This window comes from Pogona vitticeps, chromosome 4, assembly GCF_051106095.1.
Source record: "Pogona vitticeps strain Pit_001003342236 chromosome 4, PviZW2.1, whole genome shotgun sequence".
NCBI lineage: Eukaryota > Metazoa > Chordata > Lepidosauria > Squamata > Agamidae > Pogona > Pogona vitticeps.
The window spans coordinates 123853508-123880908 of NC_135786.1; the positions used below are offsets into that span (position 1 = coordinate 123853508).

The 27401-nt window shown below is 41.4% G+C and overlaps 2 protein-coding genes across 2 annotated transcripts in view; one reads left to right on the forward strand and one right to left on the reverse strand.

The window, feature by feature from the left end:
• Positions 1-2682: 2682 nt before the first annotated feature.
• GORAB (golgin, RAB6 interacting) lies at positions 2683-15311 on the reverse strand. Its single transcript, XM_020814706.3, has 5 exons — positions 15196-15311; positions 10071-10410; positions 7918-8019; positions 6784-6924; positions 2683-4523 (listed from the first exon to the last, which is right to left on the reverse strand). The coding sequence occupies exons 1-5, from the start codon at positions 15260-15262 to the stop codon at positions 4079-4081; spliced, it is 1095 nt and encodes a 364-aa protein (XP_020670365.3). The 5' UTR covers positions 15263-15311; the 3' UTR covers positions 2683-4078.
• A 425-nt stretch (positions 15312-15736) lies between these two features.
• The window catches only part of KIFAP3 (kinesin associated protein 3), a 308839-nt gene continuing 297174 nt past the window's right edge, over positions 15737-27401 (forward strand). The window contains exons 1-2 of the mRNA XM_072998260.2: positions 15737-15980; positions 23909-24046. The gene's annotated coding sequence lies outside the window, so the exon portion shown is untranslated. The remainder of the gene's footprint in view (positions 15981-23908; positions 24047-27401) is intronic.

Below are 27401 nucleotides of genomic sequence, written 5' to 3' on the forward strand. Positions count from 1 at the left end.
CTTTTGTGTGGAACAGCATCCAGTCATATAGGTCTCTTGAAGTGCCACAACTCAGACCACGTTTACCTCTTCAGTAAGAAGTATGCCTCAGCTGTTGTTTAATTGCGAATGACATTGATGTTACTGACTGAAAAGAAAATGCAACATCATGCACAAGACTTCCCACTAAGATATTATTGCCTGTCTTGCTCTGCTACTCATTTTATCTTTCCTTCCAGAACCATTTTGAAGATCTGTCTTTTTTTATTTTAAAAAAACTACACAAGAGATCAAACGAGCTATTCTTGAAATATTTAAGGAGGTTGTCTCTTATTTTGCTAATATGTTCAAGTTATATCATTTAGTTGTTGAGCACCATGAAAAGGATAATTGGCCTATTTTCCAGCTGCTCCTTTCTCACCCTGGCTCTACGGTTGTGCCTTTAACACCAGCCTAACACCGCTGGTCAACATTTTTCTCTTGCAGAAATAAAAGGGAAAGACTACCACCACTGCCTGGGATGGGAGTGGCCAGATGGGTCTCCTCCACCACAGGCTCCATAGACCCCAGGCTGTCATTGCTGCTGGAACCTTTTTTTTTTATTATGGCAGGGGAATGAGATACAATGCTGTAACCTCATGCCATGCAGTCCAAAGGGGAGCTTAGTTGCTCCTGTTGCTCCAGTCATAAGTTTGGCCCTAGTTCCTTTCACTGCCCCCCCCCCCCCCGCTTCTCCATTAAGGCTTTATTTGCAGCATATAAATTAAATAAATAAATGTGTAGCCTTTATAATTAAAATTGTAAACCGCCCGGAGAGTGCTTGTAGCGCTATGGGGCGGTATATAAATCCAATAAATAAATAAATAAATAAATATAAATAAATAAATAATCGGTCATGTCTTGTTCATCTGAGGTTGCATTTACCTAATTTTCGGACCGGCCAAGGACCAGATGATTTTTATTATGTCCAGATATATAAAACCATAGAATTCAAAGGGTGTACTTTCTTTTTTATGACTGTATGCATGTCTCTTTCTGTGTTGTGCGAACACACATATAGGCACCCTCCATATATTTTTAAGACTCAAACTGCAGAATTATTTTGCACAGATCAGTTCAACACGGAAAAGGGTATGTTTATAGTGAATGAAATAAAGGTAGGAAAAATGTAACATTTACAATAGCTCTTGGAGTGAGAACTGCTAAATAGCTCGGTGCTTTAGCATCCAGCTGTGGAGCCAGTAGTTGGGAGTTTCATTCCACACTGTGCCTCCTTGACAGGGACTGGACTCAATGACCTATTTGAATGGGCAGAGGAGATACAGATGGTAGAGGCAGGCCAGATTTGGCACTAATTTTTTTCTAATTTAAAATTTGCAACCATAAGCTTTGACATTTTAAGGATCATCTAAGGACTTTTGTAAGGATGCAATTCTATGATCCCCCAGGGATACAGGGGTCCCACTGAAAATATTTTAAATAAAATAAATAAATCATAGTGGCAAAATTGCCACTAATTATTGAGTTCTACTTGGTTTCCTTACTGAGCACCAGTCAGATGGATTGATGCACAAACAAAAATACAAGCGAGAACTCACTATTTAATGATAATATGCCACTGCACGTTTTACCACTGGCTCCTGATGGATGGTGTTCTGGACCTGGAGACCACCATATCACAGGCAGGTGCTGGGATCAGCTTGCCCACCCAGGAGTAGGAGGTAGTTGTAGGGAATGATAAGGACTCACACCTGGCCTAGTAAGAGGGAACTGGGCTATGTGAAGGCTATAAAGTTAAAGGTGGAGGAGATAGGAAGAGGAGGAGAGCAGGAACCAGGAGGGATGAAAACAAAGGGATCAGGAGAAGAGATGTATTGGGTTGACTTGGAGGAAGTGCTGGTGACCACCTATTTGGTTGAGGTTCTAGCAGAGCTATGGGTATCTAAAGGGACAGCAAAAGCCCAGGCTACCTCAAGACCCAAAAGACCAAGCTACACAAACCATGGTTAACAAGGTCCTACACAGCCTCCACCTCCCATCCAGACTCCCATGCAGAAACAACACTGGAGGACAGTGCCAATGGGAATACTGGAGCATCTGCAAGAGAGATTGACTCAGCGCCCAGGCAAGGACATGGTACAAGCCCTCCCTGAAAGACACTAGGGGACACAGATTTAGGAAAGGACTTTTTACTGCCCTGTATTTTTTATTCCCTCTGTCCCCAGTGAAGTCAACTGGAGATCCCAAGAAGACTCAGTTCACTGTCATTGACTGCCAATGACATGACTTGGAAGGTGGGGGTTGCCAGTGAGGGAATCAGGCCGGTAAATCCTATATCCCTCTCAATAACATTGGAGGTGCCTCAGCCTTCTTGTCTGGAGCCCATGGATATCCATACAGAGGAGTGGCCACTCTCCGCCTGACTCTTGGAGTGGGTGGCAGTGTTCACAACTAGATATGGAAGGATGTAGAAGATTGAACAGCTGTGCCCTGTATGGAAACTCCTCCACTATCTTGTCAAGGCACACAGACTCCTCCTGTCTGGCACAAAAAATCTGCATGCGCACATAGACACACACTTTGGATTTTGCTTCTTCCTCAGCTTCTGTAATATATGATGTCCTAGTAGACCTAGGGATGTCCACTACAAGAAAAATTAACAAAAAAATTAAGAAAAGCAATTGGAACATCACAAAAAGGCAATTAAAATTTTCTTGATATGTTTATTAATTGCAAAAATGACAAAATACAACAAGCATCTTTGGCACTATATGGAATTCTATGAAAAAACACCTGAAGACTATGGTAATTAAAGATAGATGATTTTTTTTTAAAAAAAATCCTAACTTGAATATCCAATGATTAATTTAAAAAGTAACAAAATCCACTGCTATTGACTGCAAGTTCTATTCTATTTGTATGTTCTGTTTTAAGAAAAAAAAATCCCTAACAAAACAGAACAAAAAAATCCTGAGCAGGCTGAAATGCTGTTCATACACCTGCGGAAAGCTGATGCTTTGGAAAGCTGTGGGATCCATGGAACAGAAGGGGAAATCTTTGTTTAAAATCATCAGCACAAGACCAATTGTTCCTGGCGATGAAAGGGATTACTGCGGTGCCTCGCAAGATGATTTTAATTCATTCCGCGAAAATCGTCGTCTTGTGAAAAATCGTCTTGCGAGGCTCCCTATGCATCAGTCTAAAAAATAAAACTGTCTTGTGAAGCATCGGTCTAAAAAAACCAAAAGTCTTGCAAAGCACGGTCATAGAAAAAAAGTCTTGTGAGGCACCATAGTGATCGTCTTGCGGGTTTTTCATCTCACGAGGCAATCGTCTAGCGAGGCACCACTGTATACAGGAGTCATGGGAGCCTCAGAACACAAGTAGGAAAGTTCAGCTTCTTAAAAAATCTCCCCAGCAGATGACTTCACAAACCTTGCAGAGGAATAAGCCTTGTAAAAATCTACATACAAGCATCAGTTACACAAAATAAGGTGCAATCATTTCATCTTAGGTTTTCCATCCTAGTAATCTTCACATATTTCAAACGTCAAATCTCATCAGTCCTAGGCAGAGTGGAATACTGAAAGAAACAGTCCAATTCCCCAAGAGGGCAGTGCACTGGGAAAGGCCAACCCTCAGAGAATAGATTTGTGTTGTACTCTTCACTATTCTTAATCACTTCTACTGACAGAATTTACCAATTGCTTTAGTCTTCTCATCTAATTGTGCTGGCACTGAAGAAATGCCCATTGAACATTAGAAGAGTCAAAAGCCAGTCATGAAAGTATGATCTAATTTGACCTTGTGTCACAGACGTCTTCATACCTTACACAACTGGTTTGGTTTTTTGAAATGTAACAACTATACTACTGATGTGTTTTTCTTTCCACTCTCCTTCCATTTGCTTGATGACAGCAATTCAGAGAAGGTAAGCAAGAAGGAAACATGGATCATGCAAATAAACCGGTGATTCATGGAAAGGATTAGTGTTATCACAAGCTATGCTTCAGAGGTGTCTTCTAACAATGGAATGGGAGCTGCCAAAGTCTAAACCATATTAGTGAAAAGAGAACAGCAATGGGCTAGTTTAATAGAGTCAATCCTCCTGTGATGTATGAACCATCGTCTCTTCTAAAACAGAGTTTATTGTTTGACCTTGGGCATTTGTGTGGGAATATGTGGTCTGTGCCACTAATATTTCTGAAACCATGTGGCTTTGGTTCCCCTGTTCATTACTGGTAGTCTGAGGAATGGAATTTCCAATATCAACAGGAGCAAACTTCTGTGATTCCATTTGCCTTTTAGCTTCTAAATCCTGCTGTTGCAACATCTGCTCCACCTCTATCTCAAGTTCCAGATTCTCTTCATCTGCCTCTACTTCCAGCTGTTGCATTAACTCCTCCAGTTTTTGTGCCTTTCGAAGCTCATTTTGTTGTATGATTGTGCACAAATGCTCTGTGAGCTGTTCTTTGACTTCAGTTTTCTTTTGAAAATCCAGTTTTGCAGCCACATACTCAGTTTCTGCCTTGTCATATCTCTTCCTACAAGAGGAACAGCCTTAAGTCATTGGTAACATTACTGTACGTATTCTACAAACATGAGCAGATACATAATTTCAGTCTGCACAACAAAACAGTAGAGCAGATTAAAGAAAAGTGGGTAGAGCAGCACATATCAAATTGAATGCTTAGCCAACAGAATCAGATGAAAATCACTGTTGAAATAAATGAGAAATTAAACTCAAAATTAAGAGCATAACAAATGGTATCAGGAACAAAATGTTGCAGTGTATCATCAACATCACATTTTTCAGAGAGTGATTTTCTCCATTTTTGCCATAAAGAGTTCTACTCTTCATGGCAAACATGACAAGCAACCAGTTTTCCCTTACAACTTTTAAATTACAGAGGCAGGTGGGGATTCTCTTGACACTTGGCAGTTTGTGCCCATCCCCACTTCCGGCTTAGTTTTTGGAGAGACAAAAGATTTCTACATTAAGAATCTTTTTGAACAGTGAGGTAAACATTTCCATGATTAATTAATCAATTAAATTTGAAAATAGTTATTTTTCAACCACAAGAACAACTCTCTCAACATAATGGCTGAAATAACACTGAAACTATCAAATAATTGAAAGAAGACCTATGTAACCAATAATTTGGGTTAAAATGCAAATAAATTAAAAATGTGATTAACAATACAGAAAATTTAGTACTTTCTCTTTTGCTTTTGCCTGTAGTACTGATGCATTATGTCATTTGTATTCTCAAAGGCTATTACAGCCAGGATCCAATGGATGTTGTAGGTGCTTTGGGCTGTTTGGCCGTGTTCTGAAGGTTTTTCTTCCTAATGTTTTGCTAGTCTCTTCAGAGGACAGGAGTTAGAACTCTGTCTGTGTTCTGGTGTAGTTTGTGAGATAGTTGAGTATTTGTAGCTGTGGGATCAGCTTTTCGTCCTTTTCAGGAGATTGGGTAATTATGGTGATCAGAGTGTTTTTCTTATAGGTGTATTGTTGTGATAAGGTAGAAGATGATATGTCACCGTGATTGATGGGTGTTGTTAGCTAGTCTTTTGTGTACAGTAATCACCGGTCCTTGTGGCTGGCCAGTTTGTTGACCTTTTGCAGGCTGTGTTTTTCAGTGCAGGAAGCCAGGCTTTGTTGAGTTTTAGACTTTCTTCCTTTTTGTTGAAGCTCTGCTGGTGTTTCTGGATTTCAGTGGCTTCCCTATGTAGCCTAACATAACGATTGCTGGTGTTGTCCAGTACTTCTGTGTTTTGAAATAGAATTTCAGGTCCAGCTTGTTTCAGGGCACATTCAGCTACTGTCAATTTTTCCAGTTCCTTTAGTCTGCAGTGTCTCTCATATTCTTTGATTCTGGTGTGGCTGCTGCGTTTTGTGGTCACAATATATACCTGGCCACAACTGCAAAGTATCCAGTATGCTCCTGCAGTAGTGAGGGGGTCCCTTTTGACCTTTGATGACCGTATCATTTGTTGTATTTTTGTGGTGGCCCTGAATATTGTTTGTAGATTGTGTTTTTTCAAAAATTTCCCTATATGGTCCTGTGCCCCCTTTGATGTATGGCAGAAATACACCAGAACACAGACAGAGTTCTAACTGCTGTCCTCTGAAGATGCTGGCCAGAGACTGGCAAAACGTTAGGAAGAAAAATCTTCAGAACATGGCCAAACAGCCCTAAAAAACAACAAGCAACATTTTGTCATTTTTTAAATGGCTTATGCCCAATAAAATATGCCAAGAAGAATAAAATATTTAATAGTAGTGACAGAAAAGCCTTGAATAGTTACTCCCCTTTACCAGGACATAAACCCAGTCATGATGATAGTAGATATTGGTAAGATGAGAATTCCACAATACAGTGGACCCTCGACTTACAGACGGCTCGACTTACAGACTTTTCGAGTTACAGACTTCTCTGGCCACAAAATTTAGATTCGACTTGCAGCCGGAGAATCGACTTACAGACCAGAAAAAAACCAAAATGGAACAAAAATAGAATAAAAACCGCTGGTTATGGGATTAATCGGTTTTCAATGCATTGTAGGTCAATGGAGATTCGACCTACAGACTTTTCGACTTGCAGCCACTGTTCCAATACGGATTAATTCCATAAGTAGAGAGTCCACTGTATAATTTTAGACAATTAAAAGTACATTTCATTTTAAAAAGCAGAACATTGTAGTGCTACAATTTCTTGAACAATTTGATTTTTAAAAAGGGCTAACAGAAAGGCAGTGCATCATATAAGCAATTCACATTCTTCTATGCCAATTTCTTACCGAGCATATGAATAATCCAAGCTTGCCTGGTCAATCTTATTTCTCAGGATTCTAATATCAGCAGATACCATGTCATCTAGAGCTTGAAGCTGGTTTTGGATACGCTTTAACTTCACTGTTTCAGCCTGAGTTCTTTTAGATCTGGTGAAGAAATGAACATCTTTTATTTATTTTTTGCTGTTAAAAATAATCCAGTGGCCAGTATCCTGTTGTGGAACTCTACTTGTACAAAGGAAGCGATATCATGGCTGGCAAATTGATACTAATTAAAGAGCTCTTTTTTCCATTACAAAGTGTGCGGTGACATCACATCCATTGTGCAGACCCACACAACAGGATAGAGGACTATATTTCAGCAGGGCACAGGGTTGCTTCTTATAACTGGTGAAAAATGGATAGGAAGTTTTAGAACTGTTTTCCTCTATTGTATATATATAAACACAGTTCAGCCAAGATGTCTGTGCTTCCTCCCCACTTCATCAGTGAACACTGAGTCTAGTCCTAAGTTATGAAGAAACATTTGAAGACATATCAATTGTTTTTAGAACAGACTAGTTTACAAGTTTTATATCCTTGGTACAGCTATTTCTATCTGTACCTAATTTCTTTGCCACCTAGTATAGCTATATTAGCTAACTGACTGGAGACGTTCAGGTATCTGGTTGCACAGATGTTGGGAGTTTGATTCCCCAGTGTGCATTCTGCGAGTAGAGCCAGACCCAGTCTCAGGGCATCCCCAGAAGAAGGGAATGGTAAATCACTTCTGAGTATTTTCTACTTGGAAAACCCAAAATTTTGCCAGAAGTCAGAACTGACTTGATGGCACATTATTGTAACTATATAAAAATACAGGAAGAAAGTACTGATCACTTGTTCAATGTTCAACTCTTACAAACGTTTGCTTTCCTCAAAAATAACAATTTCTTCCTTCAGTACAGTTTCAAACATTCGCATTGAAGTGCATCCCTTGATTTTCAACACAATTCAGGCAAATACTTAGGATTGCAGTCTTTGTTAGAAAGAAAAGTGGGCAGTTTTTTTTTTTAAATCAAGCTGGCATCTTCCAAGATGTAACCATTAGAATAGTAACTTCACGCTCCAAAGGGAAAAGACTGTGCAACACACCACACGTACCTTTCAGCAATTGCTTTAGTCAGGAGGGCTTTCTTGCGTTTGTTCTTTTCTTCCATAAGCTTCTGTTCCTCCTGAAGGATCTGCCACCGTGACCTCTCCTGCCTGAACATTGATAAAGTAACAGAATTAGTGGGGAAATATCTTCCCTTTCCATCCTTCCCTGAACTAACCTTCAGTACAATTAATTTCTATAATGTGTCTTTCAATTGCTTCTGAAACACTGGAATAATTCCAGTTGCTTGCTATAATAGCAGGCCTGTGTTTGGAATACAAATGTATGCACTCCAATATATTATACAGTATGTTACTAGTTTTTCAGTTTCTCTAGAAAGGATTCAGAAGCTACTTCATATTCTAACTTGCTAACATTAGACAGGACATCCAAGGGTTTGTTTCAAATGAAGGGCAGAGAGTATTTTCATTTTTGAAATCCAAATATCAAAGTTAGATCTCAAGGTGTGCATACACTGCATTTTTAGTAGATATTATTCAATAAGCTGGTCTCTTCCTCATTCATTTAGCATAATTTCTCTCCTAAAATGATTTTTTGTGATGAGTTTTCAAACTGTGGGCAGATTTTACAGCAAACAATATACTTGTCCATAATACATACTGTATTTGTTGGATATATATATTCATGGTAAAATGCTATTTAGTTTTACATTCCCCATTATGTTAAAATACAGAAACAATACAGTTCCTATAAACACACTGCTAGCAACTGTGACTGGTATCTGGAATTCCAATATTCTCAGTAATTCAGATCTCAACAAGCCTCAATGTATGATCAGCAGCTGTCAGGTAGAGCTTTCTATTTAGATCTCTGAACACAATACAAAAAGTCACTAGTGGGGAGCTGCAAGCTTAGCCCAGGAGCACAGCATTAGGGACAAAGCCAGGAACCTGCCCTGACTATATGCATATAATGCAGGCCCAAGGCTTTAATCTTTAATTGCATATAAAGTTTAACAGTAAATTCATGTTTATCATTATTATGCCAACAGGCAGGAAAATAAGAACCAGATTATGCTAATTTATCTAGTTACTTTGCTAGTTAAAGAGTTCAGATACCTGCAGACTACGTGATCAGCCAGTTCTAGAATATAGCATAGAGATCAGAAAGGTAGGTATTCAACTCTGCACTGATTTGAGAACACATCCTTGATATCTTGATCCCTGACACAATTTCTGTAGCTTAAATAAAGCATAGGCCTATAGGTCAAAAGAGAACACATTATTTACATATAATGCTCTAGGTTCAATCTCTGTCCTGGAATGAACCCTCTAAAAATATTTACAAAAGGGCAATCAGTTACTGTAAATAATTCTGACTTAGACGGTCCACTAGTCTGATTTGTTATAAGGCCCCTTACCATATTTGCTATCCTTTGTACTGGTAGTTTCCAAATTGTATTTAGGGAAACCTCAGGTGAACAGGGTTGAAAAGACTGTTTGCTAACCATTACCAATCTACAGATACACGAAAATTCTTGGTGTGCAACCATTTTAACAGATTTTCCAAAAAGCACTGGAATGGGCTGGGCCTCCACATCAGATAACCCAACATGAACAGTGGTTAAACCACTGTACTGCAGCCAAAACTGTGCTCACAACCTGGGGTTCAATCCCAGGTAGCCGGCTCAAGGTTGACTCAGCCTTCTATCCTTCCGAGGTCGGTAAAATGAGTACCCAGCTCTCGGGGGGGGGGGGGAGCAATGTGTAGCCTACATAATTAATTTGTAAACCGCCCAGAGAGTGCTTGAAGGACTATGGGTTGGTATATAAGCAGCATGCTTTGATTTTGCTTTATTCTTTTAACATAAAGTTTTTAAAACTATTTTGAACCATAATACTAATCATATGGAGGTATTTCTGCAACAATCTCCTTGCAATTAAGGACACTGAGCCATTGTTTTGCTTGCATTCAAAGATATTCAAATGGTTGCATGTTTGAACAAGAAAGCTGAAGAACTGATCAGATATAGTTCTACAAGCAAAACACACCAAAGTAGAGAAAATGCAAAAACAGTTCTCAATATTATCCTAACATCATTACAAAATCTGGTGCATAGCCAGTTTTGTACATGTACAAATATGCAACTGATTTATTAGCAATAATAAAATTCTTGCAGTATTATTATAGACTTACTAACAGTTCCATTTTCTTTTCCCCCAATTTATGACATGACTCTGCAGGGGATTCACCATTACAAGGTTTTTTGAGTTGTGCTACTTCAAGTCCAGATTGAACCTGTTGATTGCTGGTATTTTGTTGTTCTCCTGTTGACAGAGATGGTGATACAGATGTTTGTGGAGATGAGCAATTCAGCTTGGGCCCTGAAAGCCTTTGCTCTGAAGGTGGCAAGGTCGATGATCCATCCAGCAATTCCATTTTCTTACGTATCGGCTTGACTGCTTTTTTACACTGCAGATGCTGGCGATTTCTATTTACAGAAGGCAGCCGATGCTGTTCAGGAGGATGCTCACATGGATCTAAAGAGCATAAATAAACAAAAGTTAGGTTATTGCATGTGTGGAACAGTTACTTGCTCCAAATACTTAGTATGGGAAAAACACAAAACGTAAAGCCATTTTGGCACACTAGCACTGAATGTTTAATGTTTGTAGGGGGAATGGAACATATGTTAATATTGTGCTATTCTAAAATTAGCAAAGATTTTTTAAATTAGTAAAAACAAATGAAGGACATAATCTGTTAGAAAATTATGTTAATTAAATTAACGGGAGTACATGTGTTGAATCTGTATATTTATTTTTTACGACACCAAAACCAGTGTGGTGTACTAAAGTGTTGAAATGCAACTCAGAAGATTTGGGTTCAAGTCCCATTCAGCAATGAAACTCATTAGTGCTTGTTCTCGGGAAAGGCAAATGTTATAAGTCATGTCTGAAAAGGTCTGTAGTTGTCTGTGCTCTTAACTTTTAAAATTGGTCTTAAAAGGTTCCAAAATAGTGATAAAATCTTTCCTGAAGGATGGTGGAAGAAAAAACTGATTCATTCAAATTCATTCTCCAGCAATTAGATTCAGTGTGCCATCACAAACAGAAAACTGCATGAAGCTGAATGATGACTGCTAATTAGCAGAACTTGCAGCAGTTTGACTTCATTAATATCACTGAAAGTATTGCTATTGGCTTCTTTTAAAAAGAGTTCTGTTTAAATAAAAACTAGACCACCTTAACTCACATCCAGGCACACAGAATCTTTCAGAACTCCAGAGTCATTTTTTTTGCAGAATTCATGAAGAGTTAGAGCTACAATATAAGCATTTTACAAAAGTCTCACTTCAAAACGTGCTTTAAAACATCTGTTTTTTAGCCACTTGCCATGTTAATGGTTTCTTTTTGCAACCACAAAACAGTTGGGAGAAAAATTGTCCAAATACACCTATTCTATTTTGTGACTGAGGTGCTTCAATAACCTAGCCAAGATAATGTATTGAGACATTTCAGTAAGCCATGATGCCGAGAAGCAGCAAACGTTGGCTGTCCGTGGGTTGACGTCATTTAGGGGGACATTGGAACTCTCAGTGAATTCAGAAAATAGGAGGTACATAAATGTAACTCAGACCCTAACACCTCTGCTGTATTGGAATTCGCACATGGCCAGAGAATGTCACCTAGCATAAGTTGTTTTTTTACCTGCTAAGATAAGGATTAAATGGTGTTCAGTGAGCTCAGAGAAATCCTGTTTTTTTAATATTTTCAAAGTACTAGACTGATTTGCTCTTATATTTCTTAACACTGTTTAAAGACCTAAACTGTTGTGTTATAAATGTGTGTGTATGTTTCTTTTCTCTGGTATACACTTTGTCTTCTCCACTTGAAAGAAAAAAAAATGGAGAGCCAAATTTGTTGAGGAACCAACAGTACACCTGAGCCCTCCAGAGTTTCAAGAAACAGGGATACTGGAAGAAATAGTTTATTGGAGGGGGAGCAGTTGCTAGAGCTGACATTATTCAGCTTTTAAAGCCAATAAATATTTATACGCTTTTTCCACTGAAAACCAAAGAAGCTATCAAGTAAGCAAAGTTATAAAATATACATGAATAATTTTGAAATAAGTCTGCATGTTTTCTGTATGAGCTAATGAAGAAAATACTTCAGATAGGTAGATGGCTATATGTAAGTTTTACTAGCTTCTGGTTAATGTTAAGTTATAAAACAGAAAATATAAATTCATAGCACTACAGTGATCTTTCATTCTGTTAACTTTGGTTTTGCTTGTAGGAAACAGCAAAAAAAGTAGAAAATATACATTTACTTCCCTAGGAAATCTGAAACTTGCTGGTTACTACAGCTGCAAATTTCCATAAGCGGTATATTAAAGTGACAGTCTAAAACCTCCTTTTGCTTTTCCGGTAACAGGATCTCTGGTTTGAGATAATCATACTAAAGGACAAAAATTGATAGGAACATGTACTAGATCAGTCAGACATTTCTGCTGTTACCGTATCTTGGTACAATGTAAAGGGGCCTTTCTTAGAGGCTGTGTCAACTTTGCAGTTATGTGGAGTGACACAAGTATTTCTGAATAAGGATAAAGTCTATCTTAAGAATGGGTGAGTTTAAAGTCAGTTATTTAAGTTTTATATTCCTAGTACTTTCTGTAGAAGTATCTTGAGTTCACTGATTCATTATTTATTGACCCTTTTTTTTGTCTTGGAGTTGTTTTTTCTCTGTAAGTCATACAGCTCTTGACTGAAATACTGTTATTAATGTAGAAAGTAACAACTAGAATAAGCCCATTGAGTCAGTGGAACTTACAGAAGAGATGATTCACCAAATCCTCATTGATTCAGCAGGCCTATGCTGACTTATTACACTAAGCAACAGGATTTCAGTTTCTATGTAAATTATGTAAGGACATATATTGCAGCATTGTTCTTTACAGGTTAGTTACCCACCAGTACCAATTAATAAATTAGTTTATGGTAATAAAACATTACTAAAGGCAATGCTATATTGAGCTCAGTGTGCTGTGTTTTCTATTTGTATCTGCATTATCTACCATAATTTTAAAGTAGAAGGCAAAGAGATATGCATATATTTGCCTATGGTGACTAGAACTACTATTTCTGTGGGGTTCAGGAGACACCTAGACCTGAGACAATGGCAATTGATTGGTTCCTATGCATTATTTGTTTTATTCAGGCATTCTGTAAGAGTCTGTGGTCCACATGAAATAAGATTATGCTGGCATGCTGTTGTCACTTTTTAACACATGAAAGTGACAGTCTGAAAAGGAACAGTATTTGTGTAGGCTCTCTATGAGTGTCAGGACCCTGGTATGTGTGCGTGTGTGTACACACAAGCACATTCTGGCTTGCATACAAATATACATAGAGATACAGGTACAACTGCTTCTCCTTCAGACTGTTAACCTTTTCATGTGGAAAGCAGCAATAGAGGGAGCAAGGTCAGTGCACTCCCCTAGCTGAATGCGAAGGAAGCAGTCTCAGGAATGTTGGTTATGAAGTTACCAATTTTTAATTGTTTATAAACTTGTTTTTTAATCTTAATTTGTGTTTAATTGTGTTTTAAAATCTGGAAACAAGGCTGGATAAATGCAATAAATAATAATACAATGAATTTCCAGTATTGTCAAATATGGGAGAATAACATATTTTTATTGATTGATTGATTGATTGATTGATTGATTGATTGATTCATTCATTCATTCATTCCCCACCCATCTGGCCTATAAGACCATTTATGAGAAGCTGGACAACTTCATTCAAGGCCTTCTGAACTCTTATGCAGAAATATTATAGAATTCAGTCTTGTATAACACAGCAGCAATTTTTGGGTACCAAGTGTTCACAGAACGGCATAACACCAACAGCTTCCTGGAGAACATCAATGGAAACGTTTGCTGGATGACTGGAAAGGAAACCAACATTTTCTTCTCTGGTGCACTCACAGGGTGTTCGGCACCTCCTTTCTCCATAGGACTCCCTGCATCTAGATCAAGCTATATAAGAGAAAGCAATCTTTCCATTCAAGTGTCTGGAACCCTTGGCCCTCCAGAAGTTTTCAACTTAACAGTCCCTTAAGGGTCATGAAATGATTTCCAGGAACTGAAGTCCAAAACCTCTGGAAGGCCAAAGGGCTCCAATTCCTGGAATTAAAATAATGGCTGTTTCTGTGGGCATGGGAAAACACAAGGGGCAGGCTGCAAAGGAGCACAAAGGGTCGTATCCCACAAGCCTGTTTAAATGAGGTTAGATGTAAGGGTTTAGATCAGGGGTTTTAAACTCAATTTTCCTGGCAGAGTCTGGGTGAGGTGGGCCGCATCAGATTTTTCCGCCAAGCAGAGCAAGAGCCTGAGGAAGCCGCCCAGGAGTTTCCTTAGCCGACAGACAGGTGGGCTGACTGGCAGGCTGCAGTTCTGGATGGAGGGTGCAAGAGGTGCTGTCTTGGGAGAGAGCTGGCGAGCGAGGCAAGGCTTTTTTTTACTCTTGACAGCAGAGGATGTGAGGGCGCTTTGTGGGGGCAGGCAAGGCGAGGGCCACAAACTATCATCTGGGGGGCCGCAAATGGCCCCCGGGCCGCATGTTTGAGGCCCCTCGTTTAGATTCATTCTGGGTCACTGCTGTCTCAGATAACAAATGACTGAGGAAGCTCCTGCAAAGCAATTCCATGGAAGCCTCCATCCTCACAAAATCAGAGAATATGGAGGATATGGTAAGGAAAACTGAGGCTCTGATGTTTACTGATAGTGGTGTAAAACTAAATTAGACTTCCTGTGTTCTGTGCTGTGTAACAGGCTCTGGCTAATATCTGTTGCATTTTACACTTTCTCTGCTATTTGAGTTTTGAGAAAAATTATTTTTGCCCCATACTAAACGGGGAGGGGGATTTTTATTTGATTACTGCCATTTCTCTTTCCTCAGGGGATGCCAAAAAGACGTTCTCCTTTCCTCCCACAGCAGGCGGGTCCGATCCCGGACTATTCAGAAGGAAACTCATCCTGACCCCCCCCTCCATGTCATACGAATCGCTTCCAGGTTTCGTAAAGAAGCGAAACCTATCGGGTTTCTTCCTTCACCCCAAGAGACCAGGACACGAACAAAAGACGAAGGATCAGCAACCCAAATCTCACACCTTTGCTGAGAACCGGGAACCAACTCGGCCCAGCATCCGCTACCCAGTACATATTCCACCCCCCCCGACCCTCTCCCCCCCCCACCCCTCCCGGCATCGCTGGTGCCGCTCCTAACTGTCCTAAGACCTTCCGCGGCTGGCCGGGATTACCTTTGAGTTCTTGCCCTTGGAGTCGCCGAAGATCCTGTTCCGAGAACCCGGCCCAGCCCCCCGCCATTGCAGCTCCTGAGACGCGACAACCCCCCCCTCCCGGCCTGCTCCTGCTTCCGCCGCCACGTCTCCCAACCCCGCCCTTCCCGTCTGGGAAATACCGGGACTCCGCGCAGGCCTCGCGCGGCTTGCAAGGCCCCACGGGGTAACCATGGGAACCAGAACGGGGGGGGGGGCTAAATTACGGGCCTCTTCCTCGGGACGATGGCTGTCCTCTTTTTTGGAGCCTGCCGCTGATTAGGTGGCAGACCCCAGATGGCAGACCCTTGGCGCCTCATGCCTGCCCTCCCTCGATCCGCGGGGCAGTCTCGGCCGCTTCGTCGCCGAGAGAAAGGGAGCAGATGAAGGACCGCAGCAGCGGCTGAGCTTCCCATTACAGTACTTTCACTCCCGCCGGGCCAAGCGAGGAAGGGGTGCTGCAAAAGAGGTCCCTTTAAAAGAGCCGTGTTATCTGAGGAGCGGTGCCCGCTAGATTCTAGACGGGGCGTGGGAGTGGGGACAGTTCGGCGTTTAAGTCCCTATAACCGCCCTTTGGACTCGGCTATACTGTACATGGACTGGCAAGCAGAAGCGGAGGTGCAGTACTGTACTCCCACCTACGCTTAGCTGCCCACTCCTTCTGGGTGGCTGGCGAATCACTTAAAGATAAATAACCCTGCAACAACAGACCTCATCTTTTATGTCTTCATCCTGTTCCAGTTGTGATTTTAGAGGGAGGAAAACAGGTATTCAGTGAGAAGAATTGATCTTCTATTGCAGCTGTGAATTTCAGCCTGCCTCTGGCATTTCTGAAGCACCTTCATAATTGGCAATCAGGTACTGCCTGGGCAAACTCCATATTAACAAATCTGGAGATTAGTGTTACTATCTGGTGATTATATAGTACCAACTGCCAGCAGTCTACACAGGACTCCTCACTAACCCCACTGCTGGATTTGGTGTTACTCAGGCAATGTAGGTACTGTACAGAAGTTGCTCGCCCATAGTTAACACTTGAACAGCAGACACCACAGGAACACAAGGCTGGTGATCAGGTGGAATAGAACGGGAAGAGGGAAACCAGCAGATCCAGGTACCAGGTGTAGGGAGCAGAGGATTCAAAAGGCAGCCAGGTTCTTTGCTGCCCTGCATTTCTTACTGCTGCTCTAGACGGCTGGAATGGCTTCAAATAAAATGGTTAGAGACTCTTCCATATCCGCTTAAGTCAGAGGTGTCAAATTCAATTTCATCTTGGGCCGCATCGGCAATTGGCATTATGGTTGCCCTCAAAGGGCTGGTTGTATCTGAAAGACTATGCAAATGTATCTGCTCTTTATCATATTAAATAGTGAGGACTACATTTCCTAAGGTGTTGTATGCCGCCCAAGCAGCTGCACTTTCTGACTATTCACTGCTTGGAATGCTGGGATTGGAAGTCCCACTAGGTGGATTCCCAGCATCCTTGTAGAGCACTGGTTCTTAACCTTGGGTTACTCAGGAGTTTTGGACTGTAACTCCCAGAAACCTTCACCACCAACTGTGCTGGCTGGGGTTTCTGGGAGTTGCAGTTCAAAAACATCCAAGTAACAAAGGTTAAGAACCACTGTTGTAGAGCATTATGGTAGTCTGAGTAAGTGCCTTTGTATTGTATACTGCACAGTAGCAGGCAACACTGTGAGGGCCACATTAAATGGCTCGGTGGGCTGAATTCGGCCCATGGGTCTTGAGTTTGACACCTGGCTTAAGTGATCACACTATCTGAACCAATGGAAATGCATTTGATTAAAAAAAATGTAGAAGCCCCAGCATCAGAATATTTTACTAGAGATCAGATTGTCTTTTAATCATTCTGCCCTATTGGCATGTATACAAGATGTTCTTCCTTTTCTGCTATGATTTGAACTTTATTACAAATGTAAAAGTGTTGTGGAGTGACTACATTGAGAAACAATGTAGGAAGTTCTCCAGAATAGGGACACTCAGATTTGCATTATTTTCCAGTGACTACATGATGTAACAGTCAATGGGAATCAGACTGGAGTTTTTTCACCTAATCCAGAGGTTTTTTTCCTCCACTTCTAAGACAGCTAGGAATCTGTGGACGGAAAGGAAGAACCTTTCGGTCAGCCTTGTTCCCAGCTTGTTAAGGTACCTCTGCTCTGGCCACGCAGATTTAAAAGAAGGGGAAGGGGAGAAACAGAACAGGAAGGCAGGAGGGAAACAAGCACCCATCAGGTATGGGGAGGAGATGATTCAAATGGACAGCTCAGTGACCAAAGTTTTTTTTTAAAGAGCAAGGAATTTGCAGAGAAACAGGATGAAGTTTTCAGTCAGCCTTGTTTCCAGCTTGTTAAGGTAGCTCTGCTCTGGCCATCCAAATTTGCAGGAGGTACAGTTATAGCAGAGATACTTTATCAAGCTGGAAAAAAGGTTGAGAAGATTCCTACTCTTTTATTTCCTCGTTGGTCACTTCCATCACCATCTTAGAACGGCAAATCTGGAAGCGACCCTGTTGGTCGTGAAGTCCAGCTCTTGTCAAGGAGGCATGGTGGGGAATTGAACTGCCAAACTCTGACTCTGCAGCCAAATACCTAACCCACTGACTTATCCAGCACTTCACCTAGCACTTTCACAGCAAGCTTTTTGGAAAGGAGGGGGGATGGGAGGGTAAAATAAGCTGGTACCAGACTTGGGAGGATAGGGTAGGGAAGCTGCAGCGGCCATCTTTGCAAAGGGCAGCCTGGATTCCCTTAGCCTGCCTGAGGTGGTGTGGCAGGGGGTGGGATGGTCAGGTTTTTTAGTAACCCCCCACAAATCAACAAATTAATTCATGCTTTGTCAGTTCATGGGGGCAGCTTCGTGGTTCGTGAGTTGTCAACTTTTGACGACTCACGAAGCAGGCCGACTCGCCAAAATGGTGAGTTATCCACATCTCTAGTTGAAAAGTTTGGTAATCCAATGCAGAGGCATCATCCAAGTCTTCAGTCTGCTTGGAGGTCTGTAACAGCCCCTCCTAGTCTCATCATTGCTGTATCGTGCTCCTTTGAATTTTATGCAGTTGATCATAGTCTTCCATGATCTTAGTCATGGGTCTCTTCACAGGTGTACATATAGTTTACGTATAGTTTTATCCTCCGTCCTTTCTGTTTAATTTAGTCCTTTTTATTAAGTTCTACTTTTCAATTATTACATTTCAGTGATGTCTCCTATTCTACCAAATTTCAGTAATACTTATTAAATCATATTTGCCTTCCTGTGCTTAGAGTTCAACCTCATCTTTGTTTCTCATGCTCATTAGTATAAAGATGTTTCAAACCTTGGTTTATTTGCTCCAACTGCTTCCTTACTGTCCTTTCCTATCCATTGGTGGATTTCTCTTCCATTATCCCAGCTGTTGCTCTTGCTCTACCGTGGACCCTTGACCTATGGAATTAATCCGTATTGGAACGGTGGCCGCAGGTCGAAAAGTCTGTAGGTCGAGGGTCCATTTCCCATAAGAATGCACTGAAAATCCTGTAATCCATAACCGGCCCCAAACCCCCCCATTAAAATAAAGACACCTTACCTTTCCGAAGCCTTCCAGGGGTCCCCCACTGCCGCCATCGCAGCTGCCTGAGGCCTCCGAGGACTTCCCTGCCACTGCCGGAAGCCTCTCGGAGGTCCCCTGCCCCCACCGACGCAGGCTTTCCCAGGTGGACCGGGCTTACCAGGGGAGGGCTTCTCCCGGTAGGCCCGGTCTACTGCCTGGGAAAGCCTGGTACACGGGGCCTACCAGGGAAGGGCTTCCCCCGGTAGGCCCGGTCCACCCTGGGAAAGCCTGCGTCATTGGGGGGGGGGACCTCTGGATGCCTTCCGCGCCACCATGTGAGGCATCTCAGAAGTTCCCCTACCGCCGATAGTGCCTCCGAAGCACGATCGGCGTTGGGGGGGGGGACCTCCAAGAGGCCTCCCATAGCGGTGGAGAAGCCCTGGAAGGCATCCGGAGGCACATTCGACGGCCTACAGACTGGTAGGGGGAGGCGGGGAAAGCGCCAAATTTGAATTTGCCGCTTTCCCTGCCTCCCTCTTCTGGTCTGTAGGTCAATTCTCCGGCCGCAAGTCGATTGGAAATCTTGTGGCTGGAGAAGTCCGTACCTCAAAAAGTACACACATCGAGCTGTGCGTACGTCGAGGGTCTGATGTATCTGGAACAATTTCTCTCTAGCAGAATTTAGTTTAAAGCCTCTCCACATGGTAGCAAAGCCCATGGTCCAAGAAGGTCCAAAAAGCAAAATCTTTCTTAATGATACCATCCACATATCCAAATTTTCACTGTTTGTGTTCAAGAAGGAATGATATCCCCCAAGGACCTTCATCTGCCCACTCAAAGTCTAAAAGTCATTTTCAACATGTTGATGGCTGTGTGTGGCAGCATCATTTATTGTAATGTGATTTAGAAAGAAAGCATAATTTTCAGTGCATCTGATGAGCCTTCCTTTGTTCTCTGTCACATGCCTGTACTAGGCCAAAAGCATCCTGTCAGATCTACAGCTACTATCTCTGATCCCATCGCTAGGGGTTGCATGGCACCACCATACTTCTCCTCCCTTGAGAAGAGGCTGGAATCCTTCCATGCATAGGGATGGGAAAAAGTCAGGCCATGGACCGTGGTGCCTCAGGACCATTTTTCATGGCTTCCCAACGTTCCTAGAGTCTGCAATTCCTCCACCCCCATTTCAAAACACTTTGTTTTCATGCCCTCTGGGATGTGTGGAGGTGTTCTGCCATGTTTTGAGTTGTCCCAAGCGTCACAGTGGCCCTCATATCTGAAAAACAATTCAAAGGTTTTCTGCAGCCACTATAGGGCTCAAGAGAGCATTTATATTTAACCTGCCCTTTTTGTGTTAACAGTCATTTTTCAATTTTCAAAACTCATTGTAGTAATCATTACATTGTATAACTACTGCATTAAAGTTTAAAAAACTGAAAACCAAAATATTTAAAATAGGGGCTGCCAAAGAATTTGAAAAATGCCCATTGGTTCTGATGAGGTTCCCCATCCCTGATAAATAGCAGCCACTGGGACCTCTGCTGTCTGCTCAGGTCTGCTTATTTTTCATCACAAGTGGCATGCACAAAAAATATGCAGATGGTGGGTTTTGTTTTGTTTTTTTGCACAAACCTTGTATATCGAGAACAAAAAACCTTGTATTGGGTATAAACACTCTTCCATAACTTTTTTTGCCCAGAAGTGCCAAAATGTGAAAAATGCACAAAACTCTTTAAATCCCACCTGGCAATAAGAAAACTGTTGGAACTTTTCATTTGCTCCTTCAAGGGGGTAAGTAAAGATTTATACCCCCAGTAGGGATAGATAAGATCAAGCTGTTGTGGCTTTTGCTCCAGTAGGGGAACTAGCTGGTACTTGCTATAGTTGTAGGTTTGTACAGCACAATAATACAATCATGGGGCAGATGTTGTAGGTTACTGCACACACACACACATGCACATGCCATCCATGCTAAGAATTAAAGCTCATTTCTGTCCTGCTTGGAGCTCAGGTAGAGATCAGGCACTCGCTGAGAAGATTATATGAATATATCTGGATATACAGTACTTTATATTTACTAGGATCACAAAGCAAAAAAATCAGCCAAGGCCACACTGGGTAGTAAAACTAACCAATGAACTCTGTTTTCAGAAGTCATCTGAGAAAGAGGTCTTCTGAGCCTAAAAGCTTACACACAATTTTGTTCCTTGTTCCTTTCTCCCCCCACCCACCATTGACCTAATAAGTGTAATAACTCTTACAAACTGAGCTCCACCCCCTTTCTCTGCTTTTCCTGTCCAGTCTTCTCCTCCTTGTCTTTCCAGTTTATAAGCTTGGTGGCAACCATGCCCTCCATGTATCACCCCTATACAGGTATTTCATTACTTATAGTTAGTGGCAGTAAATAGCCAGAGCCGTGGATGCTAGTGGGTAGAGCAGCTGCCCATTTTGCTATGTGGAGTTGTGCTATCATTTCCTTCTCATTATTTCTGCTAGAAATGCAGAGGGTCACAAGAATTATATGCTGACATTTTGCTTACATGATGAGCCAATCTGGGTTCCTCTGCCAGGCTGTCAAACCACAAAATATCATTATTTTAGGAAAGTTACTGTTTATTTATTTAACTTATTTACTTACTTATTTAACTTATATGCAGCCCACACTACCGAAAGGTACTAGATGGTACCATTACTCTAAAATGTCATAAAGACAAATGACATTAATAATGTGCTGTAGCATTGCCTGTTGGAATGGAGAACTACAGAAGTTTTATGCTCTACTTATTTATCTCCCCTTCTAAAAGTGGCATGCAAGCTACTGCAGGAATTGTGCCTGCTATGAACCATCATTCCCTGCAGCCCTAGACAGGAAAAATATGGAGCTTGCTGTACAGACTGAGCTCAGTTTCATTTTGGAAAACAAAAACGCCCAGGTTTTGGCTCATTTATTGGAAAGCTATTAGCAGAAAAGCCAGTGACAGCAGCTCAAGGTTAGAGAACTCCAGACAAGACCCTCAGGGCACCACAGCATTGAGGCGCCTCATAGACCTTAACTGTTAATTTGCTGGACACTCACACAACACAACCCTGCAGCCTTCTTTAGATTACAGCTGAGTGGAATCCATTACCATTTTTAAATACTTGCAGAAATCAGAGGGGGGAGGAATGGTATTTCTGGAGGCCCACTACTCAGTGTACTTTCATGTGTGCCAAAGTTTGCTGGCATGGCTTGGAGTTTGATAGGGAACATCTGGGCAGCTGCTGGAACATGCAGATTGGCTCACAGCATTGAACAAAAGGAGACTGTGCAGAGAATATCTGATTGGGAAAATGTATCTGAAAAAGAAAATAATACTGTGAAGGGAGCCCAGTGCCATGTCTGTATTTTTCCTTCTCCTCAAAGAAATGCCACAAAAGTATGCATGGAGTGTGGCTTTAACTGTACACAGACGTGTCCTTGTTACACTGCACTTTTTGTGCTAAACTGTCATAAAATTATTCAGAATGACTATGCTGAGAAAAATGTATATATTAAAGTATTAGCCTCTCTTAAGCCATTTTTTCAGAGATGGGAACTGGAATTCGTAATTTAGAGAATAAAAATCCTTTCACACTATCCATTGAACTTCACACTGTTTTAAACAAATTCTATAATGTTGAATGAAGCCACTTAAAATATTTCTTGGCAACATTTATATACCCTCTTTCATCAGAAAGTCTTAAAATGCAAATAAAATAGAAAAACAATATGACTTAGAAAATGCATAAACACGGTAATAATCAGCTGCTTCACTTTGATCTGTGAAGAAAGAGAAATGAAACTGGGTATAGCCAACGTACTAATGGCATTGCAGGCTACCTGATGACCACTGCCAGGTTTCAGATACATGTTAGAGAGCACGGGAAGGAGAAAAGAACCTCCAATAGGGCAATTCCCACCTGCGAGAGAGCAAAACAACAAAGTTAGGCCCCAACTCTAATTCAGAGAGAGAGAGAGAGAGAGTCACAGAAGCGCTCACTTTGTCACTCATGACAAGGTGGCTTCCGTGTGAATGTTACATGAACCAGAATCTTACTGGGTGGACCCAAAGCTGCTTCTACAAGGTCAGGCGTGCCGGGAGGACTGGTGTGTTCCAAAAATGAAGAAGCCTCTTTTAGCTTCTCTTGGTTTCTTTTGCCTAACTACCTTCTATTTCAGGGGGCTTGAGTTGTATTAATAAGCAGACATAGCTGCATGGTATGTATTTCAATTAATTGATATATATATTTTAGCCTTGCAAATTCTATCAGACGTCATAGCTTCCTCTCTTCCTAGTTGATCAGTTATAATGTTTTGTCCCTCCCAGCAACTGTCTTTCCCTCCTGAGGCTGCAAAAAAACTTTGAAACTGGAAGTGCTAGAGAAAAGATGTCGTAAACGGAAGCACTCAGGATACTCCTTTTCTCTGACATACTTGCCTGTTGCAAATGTTCATAATGAATTGTTACTTGTTTCATAAATGCAAGTTTCAAGGAGGTTCACGAAGCAGTCACATTAAAGGAGAACATATTGTACTAATTCCTTTCAGGGCTTTTTTTTTCTTTTAATAACAAAGGGAAATGAATTACATCATATTTTGCTTTAACCTAATGAGGCTCATGTTTGTTACTTTTTGCCATAATAAATAACAAGTTATGAGATGTTCATCTGCTTTTATAACCAATCACTGATCAGCAATAAAGGCCTATTTTAAAGCATGGGAAAGATTTGTAGTAAAATTACTTGCAGGCCTAGAAGATTTTGTGTGAAAAAGAATCTCTGGTGAGCTGAGTAGGAAGGTTTTGCAAGGAACAGGTGTTATTTTTTGTAGTACTGTAGTAAGATTTTTCCATTCCAAACATGAAGAAATTTGCAAATTTTGAAACATTGTTGTCCAAAAAAGCAAATGAAGCAACATTCTTTCACCCAGCCCAAGTTTCCCCCACTTTTAGTAGCTGAACATTGCAAGTGTACTATACAATTAGGAACTTTAGTTTCACTTTCAAAGAAAAAAACAGAACAGCCCACTAAATATTGAGAAAGAAAAATGGTTATTTTAGAATAGCATTTCATATGCAGGCACTTTCAGCAGGATAGCAAATCACTAGCATCCTTTGTTTATTATAGATGACAAGAACACTCCTTTTGTGAAAATGAAATTGCGTTATGGCCATGATGGCTGCTTCAACAAGGATCTTGTAAAAATGAGAAGGGACATTATGACCTGAATCACGCAGGAGGAAATGCTGTGGGATTCAAATTTGGGTAAGTGCTAATTTTGTTACAGCTAAGTTTTTATAAGAATTTTTCAAAATTTACACAAATGCAAAAGTATTGAACCACTAAAAAAATCAAACAAAGGGAAGGTTTTCATGGATAAAATCCCACTTCATCATCCTGGGCACCATCATTTCATGGATAGTGCAAGAAAATTATAGGTAACAGTCCCAAAAATTCATGACATATGTTGGTGCTGAGTCTGCTCATATAAGGTAAATTTAGACTTAGGGTATAAAGTCAGCTGGGGTGCATTGTTTCAAGCACCATTCCTTGAAGCATAGTTGGTGAATCCCAAACTCCAAATGTATTTGCGAATTACACTGTGACTGCCCCCATACATACTATCCCATTGCTTGCTCCTTAAACGGAGTTTCTTCTCGCCTGTGGGGCTGTGGGGAAAACAATGCAGAGACACAGCAACCTCTGTTAGAAGGTTGGGATTATAATTTAGTTTATTAACAAGGTAGATAAAGGCAAAGGTTCACCTTGACAAATTGTCCAGTCGTGTCTGACTCTAGGAGGTTGTGCTCCTCCCCGTTTCCAAGCCGTAGAGCCAGTGTTTGTCTGTAGACAGTTTCCATGGTCACATGGCCAGCGCGACTAGACATGGAACGCTGTTACCTTCCCACAGTGGTGGTACCTATTTATCTACTCGCATATTACATGCTTTTGAACTGCTAGGTTGGCAGGAGCTGGGACAAGTGACAGGAGCTCACTCCATCACATGGATTCGAACTGCTGATCTTTCGACCTTGCAGCCCAGAGGCTTTGCGATTTAACCTGCAGTGCCATCACGTCCCTATTCACAAGGTTGTTATTTAGTCGTTTAGTCGTGTCCGATTCTTCATGACCCCATGGACCAGAGCATGCCAGGCCCGCCTGTCTTCCACTGCCTCCCGGAGTTGGGTCAAATTCATGTTGGTTGCTTCAGTGACACTGTCCAACCATCTCATCCTCCGTCGTCCCCTTCTTCTCTTGCCTTCACACTTTCCCAACATCAGGGTCTTTTCCAGGGAGTCTTCTCTTCTCATGAGATGGCCAAAGTATTGGAGCCTCAGCTTCAGGATCTGTCCTTCCAGTGAGCACTCAGGGTTGATTTCCTTCAGAATGGATAGGTTTGTTCTCCTTGCAGTCCAGGGGACTCTCAAGAGTCTCCTCCAGCACCACAATTCAAAAGCATCAATTCTTCGGCGGTCAGCCTTTTTTATGGTCCAGCTCTCACTTCCATACATCAATACTGGAAAAACCATAGCTTTGATAATGTGGACCTTTGTCAGCAAGGTGATGTCTCTGCTATTTAAGATGCTATCTAGGTTTGTCATCGCTTTCCTCCCGAGAAGCAGGTGTCTTTAAATTTTGTGGCTGCTGTCACCATCTGCAGTGATCATGGAGCCCAAGAAGGTAAAATCTGTTATTGCCTCCATATCTTCCCCTTCTATTTGCCAGGAGGTGATGGGGCCAGTGGCCAATATATTAGTCTTTTTTTAATGTTGAGCTTCAGACCGTTTTTCGCACTCTCCTCTTTCACCCTCATTACAAGGTTCCTTAATTCCTCCTCACTTTCTGCCATCAGAGTGGTATCATCTGTATATCTGAGGTTGTTGATATTTCTTCCGGCAATCTTAATTTCTTGCTTGGGATTCCTCCAGTCCAGCCTTTCGCATGATGTATTCTGCATATAAGTTAAATAAGCAGGGGGACGATATACAGCCTTGATTCACAAGGTAGAAGGAGCCAAATTATTCAGATTAATAGTTTTACCTATTGAGTAGATGTTTCTTCAGTTTGTAGGAGGGGCATTCTGACTTCCGGTTCCAGTGTGTGATGATAGCAAGAGTTTTTTTTATCTTCACTGCCCTCAAATTATTTTACATAGTTCACCTATGGTTAATTTTACTTTACTTACAGTTTATTTTATTTTTATTTCTCCTTCTCTTTTAAAATTCATTTTATTATTTTAATGAGCCTGGTGCTTTTAGAATATTAATCTGCCAACCAGCCATGTGGGTGTTAGCTGGTATTTCTTAGTGTCGATTGTTGCTCCTCTCTCCCAATGTGTGTGTGTGTGTGTGTGTGTGTGTGTGTGTGTGTTCGTGTTCGTTCTACAAGGTTTTTACAATACTCTCTCTCTACAAAGTTTGAAAGACTCACTGTTGAGAAGTCTTGTTTCCTCTGACAGAAGATGCTTCTTATTTGGGAAGTTGGAGCAAGAGTTGACAAGTCCCCAGCTGGAACTCTTTGTTTTGCATGGCCTTCAGTCTTGTACATTGGACAGACACTTATATATTATTTTGAGGGAGGGGGAACACTCCAGATCCCCAGAGGAACTGAGGAGCAACTCCACTCTGAAGGTTAAACAGTAAGTTAGGGGAAAAAAATCATTATCCTGGGTGACTTCCTTCCTACAGCAGCCATTTCCCACTCAACACAGATTTAATATGCTAAGCTTGCAGAGGACTCTTCTTGTTCAGAATGTGGGCAGCTTAAGAAGAAAGAAGGACATGGTTCCTCTCCAGAGTAGAGATGGCCACAAATCCGGATCATTGGATCATGCTGGATTGTCATACCGACACCACAGGTTCTGCATGATCTTGTGTCTTCCCCACAACCAGATTTCTCCCACTCACCAGCCTGTGCACACTTCCCTCCTCTTCCTCTTCCATCCGTTTTACCAGTCGTCTGCTCTAGCACACGCCAAGTGGAGCACAGGAGAATCAGGCCAGGTTGGTGAGGAACAGGACTGTGTGGTATCTGTGGCGCCAGTATGACAATCTAGCACAATCTGACAATCTGGATTCATGTCTGTCTCCAGATCCTTACCCTGAGAAGGGTGATAAGTGCTTCTTGCTCTTTGAGCTGCTTAGTTTAGTTCTACCGGCTGTTAATACACTATAAATCCATACTGGTGCCGTATTAGGTAAATAAGAGGAACAGTTGTCACTGTTGAACTGTGTCATTTTTAAGAAAGATAACCAAGAAAAGTTGCAAGCCATGTCAGATTCCCACCCTACTTTCCATAGAAACATTGTGATATATCCATATAGACACTTTTTGTCTTATTGAGGGAACTCTGCCATAGCAAAGCAAAACCTTGCTTCTTTATTAAAGAAAGAACTTATGGTGACCTTGATGTTTTATCAGTCAGCACATTAACAGTCACCTCTATCCCCAAGAGACTTGGTTTATCCCTTTCATCTCCTAAAATTCCTTCTCTGTTAATGAGATCCAAAGGATATATTGTAAAAATGAGAGTAATTCCAACAAGACATTTCCTTAACAAAGGACAAAAGATCCCCTTTCTAAAATCAAAGGTAAGCACTGTCTCTAGTGAGCAGAGGGA

What these genes read in the sequence shown, in the direction of transcription:
- GORAB (XM_020814706.3), bottom strand. Translation starts at nt 15,262, where the DNA reads ATGGCGGGGGGCTGGGCCGGGTTCTCGGAACAGGATCTTCGGCGACTC. An exon ending in CCAAGGGCAAGAACTCAAAG is followed by an intron (nt 10,411 to 15,195) that starts GTAATCCCGGCC and finishes TATGCTCTTTAG; the next exon opens with ATCCATGTGAGCATCCTCCT. An exon ending in GGGGAAAAGAAAATGGAACT is followed by an intron (nt 8,020 to 10,070) that starts GTTAGTAAGTCT and finishes ATCAATGTTCAG; the next exon opens with GCAGGAGAGGTCACGGTGGC.